The sequence below is a fragment of the Pleurodeles waltl genome, chromosome 4_2, assembly GCF_031143425.1.
Source record: "Pleurodeles waltl isolate 20211129_DDA chromosome 4_2, aPleWal1.hap1.20221129, whole genome shotgun sequence".
Lineage (NCBI taxonomy): Eukaryota > Metazoa > Chordata > Amphibia > Caudata > Salamandridae > Pleurodeles > Pleurodeles waltl.
In genome coordinates, this window is record NC_090443.1 from 415,809,978 (window position 1) to 415,832,676 (window position 22,699).

At 41.3% G+C, this 22,699-nt stretch overlaps 1 protein-coding gene across 6 annotated transcripts in view; it reads left to right on the forward strand.

The window, feature by feature from the left end:
- C4_2H1orf21 (chromosome 4_2 C1orf21 homolog) overlaps positions 1–22,699 on the forward strand; it is a 316,947-nt gene that overhangs the window by 252,578 nt on the left and 41,670 nt on the right. The window contains exon 6 of one of the 6 annotated variants that reach the window (XM_069231636.1): positions 11,024–11,073. The exons of the other annotated variants lie outside the window; for them this stretch is intronic. Coding sequence (XP_069087737.1) covers positions 11,024–11,038 — 15 coding nt within the window. The 3' untranslated portion in view covers positions 11,039–11,073. Of the gene's footprint in view, positions 1–11,023; positions 11,074–22,699 lie in introns of those variants that run through there. 6 annotated transcript variants of the gene reach the window in all.

Consider the following 22,699-nt stretch of genomic DNA (forward strand, 5'->3'; position numbering starts at 1 on the left):
CACAGTAAAACAAAATAAGCATGGTCAAAGCCAAAAAGCTGGCAGCTGACACCAGACCTATTGGCTTTGCCCAAGCTTTTTTTTTTCTTATGCTTATGAAGGTATAGTAACAATTGGAATGTAGTATGAGGAACATCCAAAGGGGGAAGAAAACAATCAGTCATGACTTTCAGTAATGAATCATTGGCTCCAAAATGGAAGTTGAGATTTTAACATACATGTACTTTTTCATGTACATTTTCTGTATATAACCACATACAAAAGGGCTTAACTGCAGTACTAGTGCTTCTTTTACTGACCTGTGCTTGATCGGCTTTGCTATAGGAAGGTTTCTACATCCTTTCTTCCCTGCTCAGTCTGTAGGTGTGACCCCACTTGGCTCCGCTGTGTCTGGTGCTGACTTCTCATGTGAGGGTGAGCCAGGGCTTTTTTGTGCCACAGAGCTGTGGGCTACCTTGAACAGCAGAGGTTATTTTGATAGAGCTGATTGCTGGTGGCCATTGCAATGTGGTGTCAACTGAGGCTCTTGGCCACACATCGCGGGGAGCTGCAGAGTTATTGTTACTTCACAGGCGCATACTTGGACTTTTTTTGGGGGGGGGTCAAGTCAGCTGGCGGTTACTGAGCCTTAAATGTAGCAGTTTGAGGTTGTTTACCTCCGATGTCATGAGGCCACAATACCAGTGTTCTCCTGATTGTATAACCAAGAAGTCTTTTTTAGCGCTTCAGGCTCGCAAGGTAGCGAGGTCAAGCAACATAGGCTTACTCAAGGAGAAGGTGCAAGGTTAGATATGCTGTACTGTTTCCATGTTAGAAACAGCCCCCAAGTTATTTCAATATTTAGTCAGTTGTTTACTTTGAAAAAATACCTTTAATGCACATGGACATAAAATACTTAGCATGTAGTTAGGATAACTACTGAAAACCAGAAGTCTCTGACAAAGTCTAGGCCAGTAATCTAACCGTAAACAGTACTATAGTGCCAAATGTACGAAAGGAAATTGCATTTCTTGACAGACCGAATCACAATTTGGTCCATTAAGTAATACAATACTGCCTTTCCACATGTACAAAGGTCTAAATGTAGGCCTAAAACAGAGATATGGGGTAGTAAGGGTGAGAGATGCCGCACATCTAGGGAGTAAAAACCAGTAAAGTTGGCAAATGTAAACACAGTCAAGGTCTGGTGCCAAATGGTCAGGTGCCTTACTACCCAGTAGGCACAAAATTGAGTACCAATGTACACAATGACAACAAACACAATGTGACCACTGCACACAGATATATAGTCCAATCATGTAGCAAGGATTTGTATCCCTGGTAGAACGTTTAAGGTTGGAGAAAGAATACGGGTAGATCCCAAATTCGTTAGAGAGAGTGTCTTTAATTGTAGGCACAGTTTGCATCAAGATTGCGCGTTCTTCAAAATACAGCCAACACGTGTTTTGTCACTCAGGTGACTTCATCAAGGCTAGGCCGTCCGGCCAGCTAGAACATTTTTGGGGAGAACCTGCGGTAAGGCAAGTAGGTAGAAATCTTGCAAAGTTGAGTGTTATTTAATGGTAGTGTCTCCAGAGCATCGGGTGCTAGGGGTCCCAGTGGTGACCAGGGAGAATGGGGAAGGCCCTGATAAGCCTTAAATCAAGAAACCGTATCAAAACGAAGAGCCAGAGCGGTCGTAAGGCCGGTACAGAGGCGGGTATTCAAGATACCACTGGGACCCCTAGCTCCCGATGCTCTGGAGACACTACCATTAAATAACACTCAACTTTGCAAGATGTCTACCTACTTGCCTTACCGCAGGTTCTCCCAAAAAAAATTCTAGCTGGCTGGACGGCCTAGCCTTGATGAAGTCACCTGAGTGACGAAACACGTGTTGGCTGTATTTTGAAGAATGTGCAATCTTGAGACAAACTGTGCCTACAATTAAAGACACTCTCTCTAACGAATTTGGGATCTCCACGTATTCTTTCTCCAACCTCAAACGTTCTACCAGGGATACAAATCCTTGCTACGTGATTGGACTATATATCTGTGTGCTGTGGTCACATTGTGTTTAAAGGTCTAAATGTGGTCACAAAATGTGATTTCTACCCAGTGGAAATCGCATTTTGTGGTTCTCTAATTAGGAAATCGCAAATAGGGATTTCCATTTTGCGATTCCCTAAGCACATATATAAAGCATTTCTTAAATGCCAAATTGGCATGTACGAAATGCTATTCCAAGTTAATGATAATGATGTGCAATTAAAAAAGAAATGCACCCCAAATGCATTTTTTAAAGTGCCATGTAGCTTGCATGCCCATAGGGCATTGTTGTGCTTTACATGTGCACCACTTTTTTTTTTTAGTGCATCACGGGAGTTGGCCCATAGGCACCCTTGGCTTTACATTGCCAAATTAGAGATTTCCTATTAGGAAATTTCAAATTCGGAAATGCAAAACCATTTGTACGCGTGGGCCTTCAGGCCCACAGGAACGAATGGTATAGCATTTTCTAAATATCATTTTCCTTATAGAGATTCCTACTTTGTAGGAGTCGCTATAAGGAAATCTGTTTTTGTACATTCCATTTTGCATTTCCATAATATGGCCTGTGGCTCATGTTGGTTAATGGAAGATGTTCGCAAAGCTCCTGGCAGCCTTAGAGGTGCAACCAAAGGTGCACCCCAAATGAACCATCCTCTCTAAAGTTACAGGTCCAAAATACAGTAGCAATTTTAGTAATGCACTTCAAACTCTAAAAGTAAAGTTTCTCGGATTTCAGTTGCAGTGATTTGGTTTCAGTGGGGTTCTCATAAAATTCTATTCAGGTTTTGAATGTAGTGATTGGGTGTTGATGGTCCTGTTACTAAACCTTGCATTGACCCTATGGGCTACCCATGGACATTCCCAAATAAAGGCGTGCCCCTCCAGCCTGGACACAAATACAATCTCTCTTGCAGGCTTCATGGTGGTGTGCGGTCTGGTGTCCAGAGCTGGGCGCACAGTCCACCGGGGTCCATTACTCCAACAATCAATGAGGGACTTATTTCAAGTGCTTCTATCCCAGAACTCGCTGGTCACAGTCTTGATTTTTCAATGGTGGGGGGAGGGGGCACGCCTTGATCCAAGCTATGTGTTGTATATATGCCTTGATCTAAGCTATGTGATGCATATTTTTACTTATGTTGAGCAATAAATAGTAAATCTTGTTTAGTATCTTGTAATGGATAATTGTCAGCCTAGAAGTGCCTTTTGCTCTGTGCACGTGTTTGATTCTTTAAAATATTTGTTGGGAAAAAAGTACAGATGTATCCATTGAGGGAAGGTGTGTTTTGTAATGGGACACATTTTTGGCTAATCCTAGAGTTTGAGTTAGGTCAGTTGGCACTGGGAACAAGGGCCTTCCTGCTGTTAACCTCTCTATGATAGTGGCCAACCATAGAAATGACATTGAAATTCTGATCACAAATTGTGCAGCATGCTGAATGAGCAACAGGTTTTTGCATATCTTTTGGTCCCCCTTTCCCTCCCACTTAATGAAAAGCCTGAGAAACCTAGGGCAAGTTTTCTGATGATTTTCTGGGGCTGTTTTTCGATTGACATTAATATGCCAGAATGATGCTTTACAATTCTGTGTGCATGCAGAAATGCTTTGTTCTGATACCGAGGTGGTAGTGGAGAAAGTTTACACACAGGTTTTTCTCCACGTATTCCATTGTCTCAGATTAAGGAGTGAAATCTATATCAGTTGACAGAGGTTTTTTTCTTATCCGTGTTGCTGGAGCAGAAAAGATTGGCTTTGTACCATCTTCAAGCCAGTGGCCAGAGGAGTGCGCATGGCTTTCCTCTAAGCAGTGGCAAAAAGCGTACCTCTGTTTGAGGCTGTCCAGTGACTATTGTGAATCTCTCATAATAACTTGTATCCAACAATAAGTATAATAATTATGCACTCAAATTACTACGAAAAGTACTGGTTGGTTTTGGAAAAAGAAAACACGAAATGTGGGCTTGAAGGTGGATGACAGAGCTTTGAGAGAAAATGTTGCTGCTAAGTAGACAAAACCGATTTGATGCCTGAGATGTGTGTGTCAAGTCCAGGAACATTTGGATGGGTTATAGTATCCCATGCTAGGTACAGCCTGGCAGTGTTTCGAGACTAGTGGTATTAGACATCAAAAAAATTCTATGCATGTCAGTGTGAGAATAGAGACAAGTTGGCAGACGTTTTCCATCCAGCCAGCCAGCCAGAGTTGTGGTTCCTGGAAAGATGATTAATTGCAGAGAAGTAATTGGCCATTGTAGTCAGCGTGTGTAACTTTTTTCCTGATATTTTAATGCTTCCGAACTGGTTGCATTTATAACTGGTTTTACTTGAGGTTTTGTGAGGGTGACATATGTTAGTATAATTTTGTGGCCTTTGTTGGTAGCTCCGTGTTTGTTGGACTGTTGGCCTCCTGTGTGGGTTTTTTCATAGACTGCAACTTCTGTGTTATTTGTAAATATAGAGATGTTCTGCTTTACACATGAATGGATAACTGTCAGTGTTTCAGTATCTTGGCGTTCAGATTCATGTTGGAATATGGGAGCTGCACATGTCTGAGGCTAGCTGATGTTTAGACTGACCTCCTGATAAAGTACATTCTTATTCTCTCTGCCTGTCTTAAAGCGCTCAACCATCCCCACTGCCAGTCCAAAGACTCTACATCGGTGGTAGTCCCTCTCCCCCATATCCATTTTCCCTTAAAGTTGCTACTTTTATCACTGAAATCACCTAGGCAACCATGCTAAAGATGAAGCATCCTGCCAAGCACCCACATGGGCAGGTGGTGGTTGTATTTTCTCCAGATTTAGATTTAATTTGCATTCAAATCTATCTAAGGCATAGTTCACAGTTTAGTCGTGTTTTTCAACTGTTCAAATTATTTTATCTCTACTTAAAGCTTTCCATCACCCCTTGCATTTTCCCATAACCATTAAACGAATTTGTCAAGGCTAGATTTTGCTTGTTATACTTACTTTTCATTCAGAGCTACATTGTATAAAGTGTTTAAACCAATGGGTTACATAATACATATACTGTAATACCTAACATCAGTATATAAACTAACTGAATACCAAAATAGAAATACTTGATAAAATAATTATTGGGTATTACTATGAGCTTTAAAGTGGTATCCCAGAAATTTCTAAAAGAATCGAACAATGAATACATTTAACACACCAACATTATATTTAAATGTAATGCACACACTAAACTCTGATTTTAAGTCTAATTCTAACCATAATTCTAAGGATGTGCCTACTCCTAGTACAACCTGCAACCCTATTGGAACAGAGTGGCCCTGTACTGAAAGCTAACTCATAAACTGACCTGTAAGCTGAACAACAGCCTTAAAACTAATACTTGTTATTTGCTGTGATTCTGAGACTGACACTAACTCTAAGCCTAAATATAATGTTGGGTGTAAATTTAAGCAACCTAAGTTCAAATGAGGTTTAATATATATTTCCAATATAACACATTTGAAAATCAGAAGTATTTCACTTTTACGTTTTCACTGGTTTAGTTTTTTTTGTTTTATCACTTTACTGATGTTCATGTGGGTGAAGCTGAAAAGAGCACTCATGCTATTACTAAACTCAGCCATTTGATATGTTGAATAGGGAAACATAACTGAAGAAGAATGAAGAGAGTTTTGTGAAGATACAAGTTCAAGGGCGAGCAGTATAGAACAAAGTATTTTAGATAAAAATGCAATATCAGACGTGTTAATTTAGTTTGTGCTGAGGAGGAATAAATTCACCTGTAGCTCTGTATAGTATCTTAAGCATCGGTATTAAATACTGATGTTGAGTATTGTAACTGTAGGTGAATACAAAATGTTCTTTAGCAATTTTAGATGAGGGACTATTCCATGAAAGGTTTAGGGATCTTTAGATTGGCTCTAAGAATGTGAAAAAGAGCAAAGCAAATGTATCTTCATTGAACAGATCTGCTACCAGTCAGAACCAATGCACAGTCACTTATTGGAGAGTATCCAGCTACCAATAACAACAGATTTCAGGGATAATAAATACATTTTACATATTCCTCTGACCAAGCAATAAGAGACCATGCAGGTTTCAGTGGCCCATTGGAATGGCTGCTTAATTTTGAGGAGTTAGTTTATTATCTTGAAAGTTAAACTTGATTGCTCAATCCCATGTCGTATTCTCCTAATAAACTGGAACTCCACTGCCAGCATCCTACCTACCCTATACACCTCGCCTCTGCCGGAAGCTAGAAACCACTGGATTATGAGCTTTGTGGCATTATGTTTTCATGAAAGCAGCTAATGCCAGACAAATCCGAGTAATTACTTTGCATCTTTTATTAGTCAATTAGATTGTCGAAGAGCAGTGCATGTGGCATACTTTAATTTCAGCGCACATCTTGAAACTGTTCCAAGAAAAAAGGTCACAAACTAGCTTACACAGTGGGATTCAGAAAGATGAAGCGGATTGGGAATTGGATAACTGATGGGAAAAAGATTGTTGGTTAATGCTGTTCCTTCTGGAAGCAAGCATTGGCAAAGCCGATTGGTCTAATGTGCATTTTGAGTCCTGACTAAAATATTTTTAAAATGCTTGCTGCAGTGAAAAAACAAAACATGTTTCCTTTTTGTTTATAATACACCTAAGAGATCGGGAATTCAATGTGTGATGACTGAGTTTACATTTAAAATCTAAAATCACTCCTCATGCACTGCAGGTGGAATGATACACCAAACCAAAAGCATGAGGTAAGAGAGATCTACTACTGTGGGCCAAGCCAGCGCTCACTTATATATATTATAAAAAACATATAAGGACAGGTCTTGCAGATGGCCAGTTCGGAGCCAGGAAATGTCATGGGGCTCATCGCCTTTAATCCTTCTATCCAGATGCTGCAGAAACCCCGAAAGAAAAGCTTAGCAGCATGTGCCTTTTGCAAATTGAATAGTGGGCGTGGGGAATACACTGCAGGCCTCCTAGAACCAATCCCCACAGTGCCTTTTTAAATATACTATTCTCAGTGGTGTTTGTGCTCACTGTTAATTGCTTACAACCCCGTGTTGATGCAGACAGTGCTGGACTGACTAGTTGTTGACGAACGCACTTAGGCCTGCCTTCCAGTGTAGATTGATTTTGTCAAATTTTGTTGGGCTTTGCAATAAAGTGTAACCAGAATGGCCCGTCCTGAAACTCATATTGCACCTAGATATGCAATCATCTTCAGACTTATTTCCTTCTGTGCCGAAGGAGACGGCACGCAGCTCTACAAAAGTTTTAACACCAGCAGGATTGGAAAATGTGGGGCAGAGTCTAAAAACTTAGAGAGGTCAGTGAAGTGAGTTGCAGAGAAAGCATTTAATAATCAGCATAAAATATGGAGGCTACCAGTGAACTCCTTAGTTCACTGGAGGCTACCAGTGAACTCCTTAGTGTTGTGGCCAGTTTCAGAGTTGGTTTATCCAGAAGGAGGAAGGCAGATTGGGGCCCGTCTAGAAGAGCACTACTGTGATTGTGCAAGGCTTGTTCTAGAATTCTGTTGTGATAGTCTGGAGTGACTAGAGATGGGAAGGTAAGGCTAAGATGTTTACATACCTAAGGTGTATAGATACCAGAGGGGACCCTGTAGAGGAGCTGAGCATTTTGCAGCTGAGATGGGGTTCCTAAACATGGGTGCATGTCAGACCTTTCAGTTTGTAGGAGTACAAGACATTTTTGGCAATTTGTTTCTGAAACTGTGGTAAGTGCCTGGGTCTAGGGGGCATGTATGAGGCATAACCAGTTGACAGTGAATCATTTTCGATGTTCCCTGACGGCACAGCTGTCACTGCCTTTATGTGGTTGCCAGAACAAGATTTCAGAAGTACTTCTGAGAGAGCGGCTTTAGCCCTATTCACATGTTTATTGTTCCTTGAGTTTGTTGTATGGAATCTCTTAGATTACTGTAGAAAGCAACGATTTTGGTGTTGGTTACCCCCTTTGACAAACTGTGGGGATAGAAGATTTGTGCTGTGAAAATCCTTGTTAGGCTCTCTTAGGAGAGTGTTTTACTTTACCAGCTGTAACTTTTTAATACACTTGTAATTTTATGAATGGTTTCCGTGTGGGAAAGCTTAAGCTCAGTAGAGTAGACCTGAGTTGGCTATGGTGACAAGCCAACGATCAAGGCTTAGGCCTGACTGGTTCACTTGGAAAAGGTATGTCCATTGCCATAGGTCTGATTTGTTTGTTATGAAACGGTATGACAAAGGTAGTAGACCCACTTTAAACCTGTAAATGTGGATTGTTGGTACAAGGGGATAAAGCTTTCTGACATGTATTTTGTTTTAGGACATATCACAGATTTCCATAGTAGGCACGAATTTGATGCTGATTTCTCCCTTTGCCAAAAACTAGGGGTCAAATTTTGCACTGTAAGAACTCGTACTAGAATCCCTTAAGGAGGCTTGAGATGGCTAAACGCCTGCCAGGATCTTAGTAATAAAAAAATTCATTAAAAATAAGCAAATGTCTAAACGAATTTCCAAGAGGGAAAGGCAGCAGCTGAAGTCTTGAGTAATGAATCCTTTAATATTGCGCAGAAAAAGAACAGAAAAGGAACATCAAGGAGTACACACAGTCAAATTGTTAAAGAACACCGACATACGCTAGCCTTTTTTATGGGGTGATGAGAAAAGGCAGTCACCTGGTCAGACGCTAATGAACAAATGCATGTCGTTCTAAGGACACGATTCATTGATGATGTGTTTTAAATATGGAATGGAGACTGGTCCGTTCCTGAAATCTTCATCAGTTAATTAAATCAGAGCACATACAATATCAGGCTAACTATCACTATCAATAGCCGCAAAATTAACTACTTCAATGTGACAGACTTATCTGAAATATGAATGATTTTGCGAGAGACGTTTGAAGAAACAAGAAACCCATTGCTAGTAACCATGTCTTGCATGTGCGTTGTAGTCACCCTAAGCCCTAAAATTAAGCCTCCAATAAGGCAAGATACTACGGGCCCGCAATTTGTTCACACATGACAGTTTCCACTAAAAGGCCACATGTATGACAGAAAGATTTTGGCACAGAGGTTGCTTAAAGCTGTACTCAAGGAAGCTCCGGCAAGAGCTCAAGGCAAAAAGAGGGAAAGGACTCTTATTTAAAACCCTGAAATATGAAGAAAGGAGGAGTAACTCAAGAAAATTTATGTAATTTAATACTCAAGGCTCCAGTATAAAAGGGATCATGGGTGTTGCAATCGGATGACTATCCAAGACAGATTGTGGGCTCATATCCGTGGGTCACCTACAGAAATGGGTATTATTGGGGGAGATCTTACCCAGAAGCTATCTGGAGCCTGAAAGGGAGAGTACTATGCAGTATTGGCTTTCAGAGAAAAGAAAAGATTTCTCGAAGTGTAGTGCATGCAAAACATGTGAGCAGGGTATAAACAAAAATAAATGCCACACTTTTGAAGTGGCAAAGACTAAATGGATTAAAAATAATACGGATCAGGTTGTCTATGTGTTGGAATGCCTGTGTTGGAAACAATATCAGACGCACAACCATAAAGTTAAAATAAGAATTTAAGAATTTCTTAAATAAGAACTTGTGTGCAGTCAGGAACAGGGATGGCAGTTATCTCGTTGTGAGGCATTTCTGGGAGAATCATGATAGTATACTGGGAGAAGTCCGATACTATGCATTTAAACATATCCCAAGACAACAAGGGGAAGAAATTAGGAGCTGCATGTTAGAAGAGAGAATCTGACTCTATACTCCTGGCAATTATGATTCCAGGTGATGCAATTTGGGTGCTGAACGTTATGCACACCTGTGATGACAATTGCTAATAGACAGAAGCTGTAAACCTGCATGGAGACAAAAAGCTGCCGATTTACCATGAAGTTGCAACCAGCAAAGTGAACAAAATCGACACTCCAGACTATGATCATGAGTCGAAAATCCGACCAATACAGTAAGGACATATAAAATCATGCTAATGAAATGGAACAATAATCAACAAGAAGCCTTCGAATCAATAGACCACACAGTTACTCCATCTGAATGGTCTCAATAAAAAAATATCCAAAACAAAAGAACAGTCTGGGTGATCAAAGTTGACGTAAATCCAAGCTTATGGCTACGATCAACATTAACACAACATATGACTATTAAGTGAAACAGACATGAAAACTAGTAAGGCTCAACTATAATAATAGGAAAAGCATATCTTTACTACTGAGCTCTTTGCAAGCACCCCAATATAAAATCAGATAACTGTCTAAACATTATGTAACAAACATGGTGAGGATGAAGCTCTCCAATGATGCATGAAATGTGAGATGTTTGTGTAAACTTTGAAGTATAAATCAGAAAAGGTAATAAATGCAAACAATGTATCGGCTATTGTATAGGAAATCATAACCTAGTTAGCTGAAGTAACAGGTAATACACCAGTCGGCTGTGTAGTCTTAAAATGGAGCATGCAATCAACTAAGAAGCAAATTGTTATGGTGGAGACTCCTATGCAAAAAATAAGTGAAACATCAAAAATCTTAGCAAATCAGAGAAAACATAAACAGCGTGAAAATTCACTAGGGATATGTCTCCAGTATAAGACATCATGGTATCATGGTGAACAATGCATCACGTACTGTACATAAGAAATCATGAAACAGTGAACTGGGATAACAAAACAGAAGCCATTAAACACTTGTTACCAATCCTTCAAAATTACACAAATGAATTGGGATTCGCCTTAATGTGAAAAAAACAGATGAATCCGTTTCATTGACCGAACAATTGTGAACAACTTTCCTTATGTTCCCCTCAGACTTAAAATACACTGGGCCGACTGCAGTCATAAATATCCCCCAACAGTGGAATAGATAACAGCCTGCACAAAACTGAGATTGCTGCACACACACTGGCAGAATATACAAGCTGCCATGGAAGCATCAAATGAACTCTACACTATGTAAAGTAGCGGTCTGATCTTTTTTTTACCCAGGCACCAGCACTTTAGAGATGAAGAAAGGACTCCTACATATGACTCAAAGGTAAATGCTTTACTTGGTCCAGTGGATGTACTACCACGTTATGCACTGATCAAAAATAAAGCTGCTTGCTGCTAAATCCTTGGAGTGCCGCTGCTTTTCTCCTCTGGAATGGAGGACTGTGGAAGATGTATGTGTGTTTTTTTTTCTCTCTCTCTCTCTCTCTCTCTCTCTCTCTCTCTCTCTCTTTCTTTTCTCTTCCGAGATCCACCCCCATTGTCCCCAGAGTGTCATTTGCACTCCGCTTCCATCCATGACAGCATGGAGGTATGGGTCAGCCAGCACACTAAAGCCATCGTGCAATAATAGCATTCCACAAACCGGTATATAGCACAAAAACACACTTTATTAAGACAGGTTTGCAGTTGGATAAATCGATTCAAATGCAACATTGTATCAATCCTACCAATTAATCAAATTCCTGGAAAATCTGCCTCCATTAAACAACTCCCCAAAGTGTATGAACCATTCTCTTCCTAGGTCCCCCTACCTTGAGCCTCATTCTTTCTTCTTTCATTCACCGGCCTTCCCTTGCATGCATCTTTCACACCCTACCAGGCATCCCCAAGTGAAACTACCTAATCCTGCTCCATAGCCCCAAACTTTGTCTTCCCCTCCGCAGTCTGCCGCCCCTTACCCCTGTGATGGATATGCCCGCACCTGACTTTCCATCACCCCCCATACTACCACCATCCAGGTAAACCCCAAAGGTTGTTTTACTGGCCGACAGACCTGTAAACTCTTATCAAAACTTTTTCCCTCCACAGTTTCCCCACTAACACCCTCAACTTCATCATGTAATAAGTAAACTGAAAAAAGTGTACTCTGCAACCCCAAAACAAAAACATATCTTCTTCCTTAATGCAATGATGTGATAAAACATTAATGTCAAATGACCAACAAAATGCTGTCATTGCTCTGTTCAGTTTCCTCCTTGCTTTGTCAACGTGTTTGTTTTAGTGGTCCTCTCCTGTTCAGTATCTTCTTGGCACAAATTCCACCCAGATTAAACATGTCCCTGAAAACTTCCTCTTTATCAGTTACAAATCTTGATAACTTGACCAAATCATTCTCGGCCAAATGCATCAACAACATATCAGGGCAGCCACTCTCGGTCACAAGTATTGATAAAAAGTGCATTAAGCAGCCCCAAAGCATACCACTTTTTCCCCACCATATCACCTCATGTCTGCTATAAGTAATCCAAGATTTTGTCCATATATTTGCTGATTTGGCTCCTTAGCTGCCCAACGCACCAAAGAATGTCTTTCTAGCCGTGTTACCATTTTACTTCTCGAGTGGTCATTCATACAACCTATACTAAAAGAAAAATTGTAGTATAAGACCTTGAACTTGACAACAACTGTCCCTATGTCCTAGTTACTCACATAACGCTCACATTTTGATTTCCATCTCCCTATTCATCTTATCTGGCCCCAATTCCAACCTAAGTTTGCTGCTTTTGTAGCTGCTCCAATCCTGAACGATTGTGTCCCATAACTGACAGGGTCTAACCTCAATTTAATCGAAGTCTTTCTCAGATGCTGTGATCCAACCCCATGACAAAAAAGTAATCTTGTGTCTGGCTATACTGTAAATCTTTCCCATTTCCTGACTGGACATGCATCCTCTGCTCTCCCGCCTTGGTTGAGCCATATTCATTTTCCTCTCACCTAGCTGATCTTTTTTTGAACTACGTAGCCATATCCTCAACGTCAAGTCTTCTAAATGAACTTTATTATGACATCCTTCAGATTTTAACTTGGAACCTAGTAATTCAGAATCCCTTAAGGCACCAAAAAACATCCACAGCATACATCATCTGAAAATAGTAACTTCAAAGAAATTATAGCAACACTCTGGTAAGACTTGCAATAGTTTTTGCAGTAAACCAAATATCACTGATCTCTCAACCTGGCAATTGAACTGGGCTGTTTGGTCCAGCCTACCAAAATCCTTAGTACCAAGTCTTCTACAGAATCATATCCCTAGTTTAACTTTCAATAAAATGATATACCTGCTAATTAACAATTATTGTAGTTGGAGATAAGTCCTTGTCTATTAGTTTTAGGACAAAGCATAGCACCCTACATTCTATATTCTCATGATTATCGTTATTCCACAACTGTTTAGTTGAAACAGGGCCCCTAAACTCCTACCGTGCCTGCCGATAACTCCTCCTTAAGGATGCTGCAATTGACTTTTGGAGTAACTCAACAACTCCTATTCCCCCTAGGCCCAAATGTATTGTGGTGACTGTCTTCATGTCTTCTACTCCTGATGCCAGCATTCAAAATCATTGTCATTGTGAATGAGATAAAGCATCCACTTTATTATTGTTTACACCTGGCACATGCTTTGCCCAAAATACAATATTTATCTGAAAACACAGTAGCATAAATTCTCGCAGCTACAGTAACACCCTAAGTTTGTGTGATTTCTGTCTGTTAACTAATCCACATTGAACATCACTGATCTGTTTGATAATTCTTTGCCGCAATCCACTGTAGCTACAACTAAGGGAAAAAAGCGATGCCACTGCCTTGTCTCATCCAATGCCCCGGTCGTTTCTAAGCACTCCACCTTCCTTCCCAAAAAAGGCAGTAACCATGTGCCCCTGAAGCATCTGAAAAAATCTGAACTCGTCAAATTGTGTTGTCATCCAGGAAAAACATAAATACTCCATTAAACATTTCCAAACACGTTTCCCAGATGTATACACCAGCTCTTACTGCCATGGATATTTTTACTTGGTGGTGAGGTAGGGATGTATCTGTCAGTGCCATACCCAGTCTCCTACAAAACATTCTACCTCCGCTCACTACTCTACATGCAAAATTTAGGAAACTCAAGAGCTTCTCAACCTGCCTCAATTCCAGGTGCCTCAAGCCAGTTAAACTCCTTGAAAATCTCTTATTTCAAATGCTTTTGTCTGCGGCAGCCATGCTCCCAATTCTTGGGGGTACAGTTTGATGCACAAAAATGTCAGTACTGTACCTAGACTTTCTGATTTCTGGAGCTAACGGTACCCCTAACTCCAGTGACATGTCCTCAGTGTTGTAAAGCTCTCCTACATTCTCCTGTATCCTGTCTACCAGTGAACAAAAAATCATCAAACTAATGCAAAATAGCTCCATGCCCACTTCTTCATGAAAAAGCCCACTGCAAAAAAATATGCTAAATATTTCAAAAAGGCAACAAGATATTGCACATCCCATAGGCGGCAAGACTCTATCAGACCGGTTTACTGGCTATAGTCTAAAGACCGATTTTATGTCCCATTTCGCCAGCTCCATCCCTTTTCCACTCTCCCTCACCAGCTTCAAAGCATCATCCACAGATACACAAACTGCCCTTGTGTCTTCAGGAGAGATTAAATCATTGATGGGTGACCCTTCTGGCAAAGATAAGTGACGAATCAGTCTGAAATACTTTGTAATCTTTTGGGGAACTACTCCTAAAGGAGAAATTATCAGTTCTCACATAGGCCATTCATGAAATGGACCTACTACCCTCCCTTCTTTTATCTATTTTTTAAGTTTTGTTGTTACAGCATGTTTCACTGCTTTTGCAGGTTGTAAATTGTCTGCCCACCTTTGAATTCTAGGACCTTAGTATCCTTATCTAAAATCTTCCTTGAAACCCCACTCAAGTTTAACAGCAGCTTTCCTGTCTGGGTATGCCCCAGTAGCTCAATTAAGGTTATCACTTTAACTGGTGTAGGAGCCCTGTGGTGTAGGCTGTGAGTGATATCCCCTGGCTCTTGGTAGCCCCATTGCTCTCATGCATTGACCAGTGAGAAACATTGTGTAATTGGGTGCCTTCCCCCATATTTTGAACATTCGTGTTTAAATCTGCAAAGCTGTCTTGGGCAAAAACCTTTGTTGAAACTCCTGTATGCCTCCATAATAGGATCTTGTCCTATTGCATAAGCCCCTGCCCCTTGTTGAGCGTGGCGATACGGAGATGGGTAGTATGGTACCTGGAGGCGGCTTGCTATATGTTGTTGCTTGAGGCTATGTAGATGACATCCATTGTAACCATAACTCAGAGTCCACATCCCCCTTATGTTTTACCTGGGATCAAAATAAGCCGTGCTCTGAACTCCTTATCACATCTAAGCCAAGCATATTCCCCAAAACGCTTCTGTGCTTTCCTGATTATAGTGCGTTTCACAATGTGCACTGGCATATATTAAAAATGTTGATGTGACGTTTTCCATATTTATTGGCACTCTAGGATGTCTTGTCAGCCCCCACTCCTTAGGTCCCTCTTTAGACTGAATGTCCCAGTGGGACAATTTAAAAACGTCCACATATTCATGCTTCCAAGTACAGCATTTTGTTTTCTCTGGTAGGTGTGACCCTAAAGGCAGTGCTAATCCCATGGATGGTCATTTGGGTCTATGGTGTAAATCCTCCTTACTTTCCTCCCCTTCCTTGTTCTCCTCTGACTTCTTGTCATCTATAGTTTTACTCTGTATTTCTTTATTGGACGTTATTGTAGACAACTGTTTTGTCTTTTCATTGATTGTTACTCCCAAATTTGCACTTGTTACTTTACTGCTATTCACTCCTTTTAAGTAATTCCGTCCTAAAGACCAATTGACTGACTTCTTTTTCTGAACAAATTTACATCTCCTACATCCCACACTTACCACCTGTTTCTGTTACCTTGATGAAGACCTCCTTGTTTGCCTCTGTGTTCTCTAGTCTCACATAAACGTCTTCCTTTATTCATTCGAACATCTGTGGTGTTTCCTTTGTAGGCTTGTGACCTCTGAAAAGGACCAGTACTCATCCCCCTGCTGGTAGCTCATCCCTCCCTTCAGATCGTGCAGAGACAGCCTTTTCCTGTCACACATCTTCCCTCCGCTCTCCTTCTTCCCATTCATCAATATCATCGCTAAAATCCAAAACTAATTCATCCTCACTATGCACCTTCCCCACCTACACGTTCCTAGACACTCACCATCACCAACATCAAATTTCTTCCAAGCTGATACATTCAAGTTCACATCATATTCTGTGTATAGGCTTCCCTGCAACGTGGGAAGGGCTGCTGATGATGGTCCCACTTCTTCAGGACACCTTTTTGCCAATCTCTTCTCTTGGCCTTGCAGAAAAATATTGCTCCTGGCTGAACCATCTTGAAGGTCACCCTTCACCACAGGCCCCCTAAGCCGCTAAAGCCCTCACTGTCCCTGCCTGCTTCTCAGTGTTGTCTAGGACCAATATCCATTCACCTTTATTAAAATTACTGTGTCCTGTGTTCCTTGTATTAACTCCCAACTCTGACTCTTTTAGTTTAAAAATTTCTGCTGTTTCTTTGTTACCATGCTCTGGTCTTTTTCCCCTGTACCTGCATTAACTGCTCAGTTCAGCCTCAGATTGATGTAACTGTAGCCTTTGCTCTTTAATACGGGCTTCAGTATCGACTGATAGACATTTATTGTCCTTCCTGAGTGAAAGTTTATCTGTTCTGGACATTTTTTTGTCATTTGGGTTGATGGGACTACAGCTCCCATCATGCCCTCTTTGGCGTGTCCCCTTTTTGATGGGTCGCCGAGCACTTCCTACCCAGCGCCCCATGGTGGCCCACGCTGCTCGCAAACCTACCCAACGTCATCTGGTTTCACTGCTTGTGTAAGTGATTGTGCAAGTGGGTGAATGTAAGAATAAGTCAATGGGTGGATGAATGAATGGATGGATGCAAAAATGTAAGGATCAGTGACAGAGTGCATATATGATGACGTTGTTTGTGAGTGCCTGACTCCATCAATGACAGAAGAGGCACTTTCATTTACAAGCCAGACCTGTTGATATTGCCAGTGCATGTTGAAATTTACATACGGAAAATGTGTTCACAATCCTCTCCGAAATACAATGACACAGTAATTGGTGAGTTTTGGTGCAATTTTCCCTCGTGCATCGAACAAATACAGTGCAGCCAGTAGCTGGGCAAGCTTCTCGCTCTTCCGCCATGAGTAGAATTTGCAACAGCACGAGCTTTCCTGGCACAGAGCAGAGACGTAGCGCAGGAAGCAAATATACAAGCTTCCTCCTGAGAAAATGGGTGATGGATGGGCAGCAGTTGTTCAAGGTTCCCTGCTACAGAACAGGACAGTGCAGGGCCACAGGAGCTTTCGCTTAACACAAGCACGGTCTCTGAGCCAGCAAAGTGGCCCTGGCTTTCAAAGAGCCCGTATTGTGTTGGGCACTTTTCGTCATTGCTTCTTGCAGCTTGTCAGTGCTGAGTCGGGCGGTATGTGCAGTTGCATGGTATTTGCTCTTTTCTGTGGTCTTGTTGCACAGTTGGATTCTGGGCTCCCTTAACACACTAGGGTACTTACATCCCCCTAAGCACAGCAGTGACTCACTTACACAGTGGCCCTGCCGGACTACAATAGATTGATGTATTGTTTAGTGATGGATCACATTGGATAGACCTTGCTATGGATCTCTCTGAAGCATCGAGTATGTGCATCCCGTGTTTAAAGGTGTGTGCCGATGGAATTCGCTCTTCGTTTCGGTCTGCGGGGCTGTACAGTTGCCCTTTGCTTTCCCCCGGGTGGTTATTGTGCTTTGAGGCACTTCTACCTGTAGTGTGGCGTTGATGCAGCCCTGTATGTAAGTGGTAGGTTGGGCTCTGGTGAGGTCACCTTTGTGGTTTATAACATCTTCACTGTTCATGTCCATGTCAGTGAAAGGGGGGGATGGGTGTTGTTGAGGTGGCAGGTGCTTTCTTTGCCGTACGGCTTGGGGCATTTGTTTCTTTTCCTGTGAGAGAAGCACACATCACTGTGGAAATGGAGTTTGCCGGTTAGCAGGTTCAGTTTAGTGCTTGTTTGGCCGGTTAGTAGTACAGCCTTACATTCCAGTGTTCATGACACTGATTTAAATGACCATGACTCCTTACCCACTCACTCGACCCTTCTCCCACTGTCATGGTAAACTGCAGATAATAATACTAGCAGTAGATCACAGATGTGCTGCTCGTGACTAAGATAGGCCAATAACCTAATTGCAGTGCAGATGCGATTTGTTTAAACAAGCATTTGCAAAGCCAATAGACTTGTTTTTAACATGCTAACACATGCAAAGCCAGGCATACACAAATGCTGCTTTCGTTGTATTTTCAGATCAAAGCCAGACGATTGGCTTGGCCTATCCCACAAATCCTGAGAGTGGGAAGCCCAAGGGAACCAATGTACAAAGTCATTTTGCGACCCTACTAGCCCTCAATTATACTGTTAAAATACGTTTAATAGCTGTGCTAAAGTGTCAGCTGGGCCAGACAGAAAGCCTCATGCAGGCAGTAGTGCACAGTTATGGGTAGATGCAAAAGTGGTGGTTGTAGTGTTGCAGTATGCTTGGAAATAGGCAGACTGGATATGATGAGCCTTCCCCATCTACATTAAAGTTTCTATGCATGTTCTGCAGTCATTGCTAACAGACAACCTCTGATCATGCCCTTACCAGCAGTGTATGGCCTGGTACATCATGCAGACTCCTGAAGGTGCTGAGAATGTCCTTCAAAAGTGCCTGTGCTGCTATAACTGTAAGCACAGGACACGTCTGCCAGACATTTCCCAGCTACATGGATGGGTATTTATAGACCTCCATGTGACTTGTGAAGACTTTATGGAATCAGGGCATCTTGGTCTACTGTCTGCTTACCAACCTGTTCTGCAAGGCGCACAGGTTCATGGCAGACGTTTTAGGGTGGCATTGTTTTAACTGCCACCTAATTGCATGGCGTTGGGTGTACCGTGTTTTTGAGTTGCCTGTTGGTGCTGTGTTTTTTCTGGTTCCAGTCACCGCCCACATTCTGTCCCCGTTTCATTCATGAAGAATAAATTCTGACTTGATGGAAACATTAATCAAGAATTCTCTATGCCTGCTACCACAGAAAAACTTGAAAGTGTGCGGGGTCCGTGGAGGGAACATGGGGGCTGTCTTTGGGGGCGGGGATATGAGAGATGAAAAGGGTAATTTGCTGACGAAATAAGACTACAAAGCTAGTTTTGAGGTAGGAAGAACTAGAGAATATGGGGGAGGTAAGTGGCTCTTATAAATTACAAAGGAGTTGGTGTTGCCTCGTAGTAAGAGAAACTTGAAATGTACCTGTCCCGAAATACACTGTTTAGAAAAGAATGGTTTGTAGCAAAGCATCTTGCTGAATTAAACGCCCTGTTTGATTGTTTATAACGCCCTGTTTGATTGTTTATATCCATAGTAATACCGAAATATGAATTGCCATGTTTACAGCATATACAAGCAGTTGCGTGTCTCTTGAACAGTCGAGATCATTACACAAGACGGATTCTTTCTATCTGTCACCTGAATATGGATCATTTAGTTGCCCTCGGTTAGATTATCAACCGTGATGTGCAGGTTGCACCCAGATTTCTGCAGGGAGCGCACGATCGGCTGAGCTGCTTTACCCTTGTGTGCTCAGGGTTACTTAGCTCTGTGCTCTGCTAGGTCTGCAGCCGCTCGTTTTTTGTAGAGCCCTACATCCGTGTACCCCTTCTTGCGGCCCGCTCCGCAGCCGAGATCTGAGCCTGGGCATCAGCTGCAGAAGCCCCCGTCCTCCTCTGAAACTCGGTTAAGGCTGCATGATTGTCTAAATATAGGAGCCGAGCTCACTTCCCCTGCACAAGGACATTTGATCAGATAGATTATGAGCAGGTCAGAACAGATCACGAGTTTCCACCACATATTTATATTTTCCTGTTCCTAAAATGACTTGTACTGTATAAGTAATTTCAGTAGAGACCGCACCTTTTTTTAGATCTAACCACGTGGTACAAACGGGACACTGTTTACAGTCTGCCTGCATGTGTTTAAAGACTACGCGAGACGCATACAGTTCACTGTTTGCAGTATCCATGTGTGTATGGCTACAATAAGCATATAATGCAAATGTGAAGTTTGTGTTTGCACATGGACTTAGAGAAAAATAGCGTAGTGTTTGCGTTCTGTCTCGATACAGTCCTTCCAGTAAGATTGTTTGCCTGTCTTCGTTAGCACATGATGCTGATATTGCAGTGTTTACAGTCCCTGCGTCTACCTGCAGTATACCACTCCACATAATGCAAATAGTGTTCTTTACCATCAGTGTGTGCCTGACTACACAAAACACCAGTGTCTATGTACACTTAGCAGGCGATACCGACAATGCGGTGTTAACAGATGGTGAACATACACTGAGGACATTAAATAATAGTGGGGTTTTGGAATTCAGTAGTGTAGTGTTTGCAAGTCAACATACACCGAGGGCATTGAACAGTAGGGCATTTCTTCTAATTTGGGTCTCTTTTATAGTCGAGCCTTAGTAGTTCTGTGTTTATAGTCTGTATGTTTGTTTACAGACAGGGGGATGTTGTGTTAGTACTTTGGTGTAGTGCATTTCTGCCAGTTGTATGGGCCCAAAGTGCTTTTCGAATCTGGACGTTCTTTACAGTTCTGGGATGCTCTTTGACTGGAGTCATTGTGATCTGTTGTTATTGTTTGGTTGAGGAACCTGGAAATGAGATCAGAAAAAAAGGGACTTAATGTTAACATTTATAAAGCAGAAACAGTCCTCAGAATGGAGAGAATAATTACATTACCTTCAAGCCTGAGGATTAATTTGGAAAACTGATCTATGAGCACAGTAATTGTAGGCAGTAGATTTTGAGATTGTTTAGAGATTGAGTAAATAATGTTCTTCGGGATTTGATTCTGATGCATCGTGGAAGTGTGGCTAAGGCATCAGTGTATACATTTTTGGAGAATGCAGTTGTCCAGATTTTAAAGTTGTGTATTAAAGACACTGTAAATAGTATTAAAAAGATCTCTTCTATCCTCCGGGTTCAAGAGGGCACTTTGGTTACCTCACATTCGCACAATTGTACCCTTATACTCCCTGTGACAAATACTACTGTTGTAACAAATCATGGCGTGGTGTCATCTGGAGTCGAAAAAGCAGATTAATCCGTCATTACTGTTACAGCTTTACAGTTGCTATTCCATAAAAATTGTTTTGATTTTTAGGACCCTTTTTCCTATGACCCAGGGTACTGTAATGAGTTAAAGCATAAAGCTTTCTTATGCCGATCCGTGGATTTGGGAATGAGCAGAGCTACATCTTTTTCTAGATAGCTGATTTGTGAGGCAAATTCCAACGTTTTCTTGGTACATTGTGTGAGTCTGTTGTATCTGGCAGGCCCTAGAATATGAATTATTGCATTTGTAGACTACATCATATTCATGCATCAGCTTGTTGAGCTCATATTTCTGGATATGACTAGAAAATTGTAAAAACATGCAGACATTCTGAGCATTAGAATGTGTGGATCTGTGCCACTAACACCAGCTAGTTAATTTTAAAGCTGGAGAGAACATTTTAAAAACGTGTGGAAAGGATATTAAAGGAAAGAAGGTGTAACAGAAATAGGGCGTGGAGAATTGATGGAAAGGTCTTTTCCTCAGCTAGAAAGAGAATTCATTTTCTTGTAATTTATATTACAATGTTCCTGTTAAACAAGCCCAATTTTATCATTGTCACATTTTGTCTGCTGGCCCTGCATGGCATATGCAAACTCTCCACTTATAGGAGATCTTCCTTAAAAAACAAAACAAAAAAAAACGTGGAAAGCAGTTTTGTGACAGATTAACTAGAATTTGTACAATAATTGTAGGCATTCCATGCAGAATGACACTTTTCCACTGGAAAGCTCCCCAGCCTCTAAGTGAAAGGCTGTTTTTCAGGCCTTTCCCTGTTGTTTGTTGTTACCTAGAAATAATGGCCCTATATAAGAAAGCTGCCTTTTCTGCGTGGTCACCCCAGTTGTTTCACCTTTTGCTGGACCCTTTATTTTTGCTGGCCTGAGAATGCTATGCACTTCCCCCTACTAACCAGTGGTAAAGTGCTTGTACTTCTTATTTAAACGTGGTTCAGTTGCCATATTTAGCTTGCCTATAAGTACCTAGTATGTGGTACAAAGTGTATATAGGGTCTGGAAGTTAAATGCCACACGTGCACTGCAGATTCTATTTTTCCTTACACTACAGTGGCTGGGTAACCCTAGCTCCAGTCCTTCCATTATAGCCTGACTGTAGCGGTGTAAAAACTACAATTTGATCTGTCTAAATAGACCCATTTGACAGGTTAGAACCTCTCTTTCAAATATTTATAGGTCACCCCATATAGATCTTTTAGCCCACACAGCAAGGTACATGGCATTTAAAAGTAAAACACGTAGAAATTTAGTGTTAACATGTCTTTATAGTGACTAACAGCCAAAAGCTATTTTCACTGTAGAACATCTGGTTGGCCCGTAGAAAAACAACAGAAAGCAATATAAAATACTCATACTTTATCTCAGGAATGGGACCAGCTTGAAAAACAATTACACAACTGTTTTTAGTTGTATTAGAAACCCAATTTAATGCTTAAGTCAGATTTTTACTAAATATTAAGGAAAAGTACATTTTAAAAAGTTACATTTTACCTGCCTGAAGTTCCCAGAGGCTAATTTCCATTGGCTCTCCAGTTTCTCACAACCTCTAGTGATAATTCTTGAGTAGGTGTGAAAAATGATTAAATATCTCCTAAGAGCAAACAATAGACTAACCTGAATG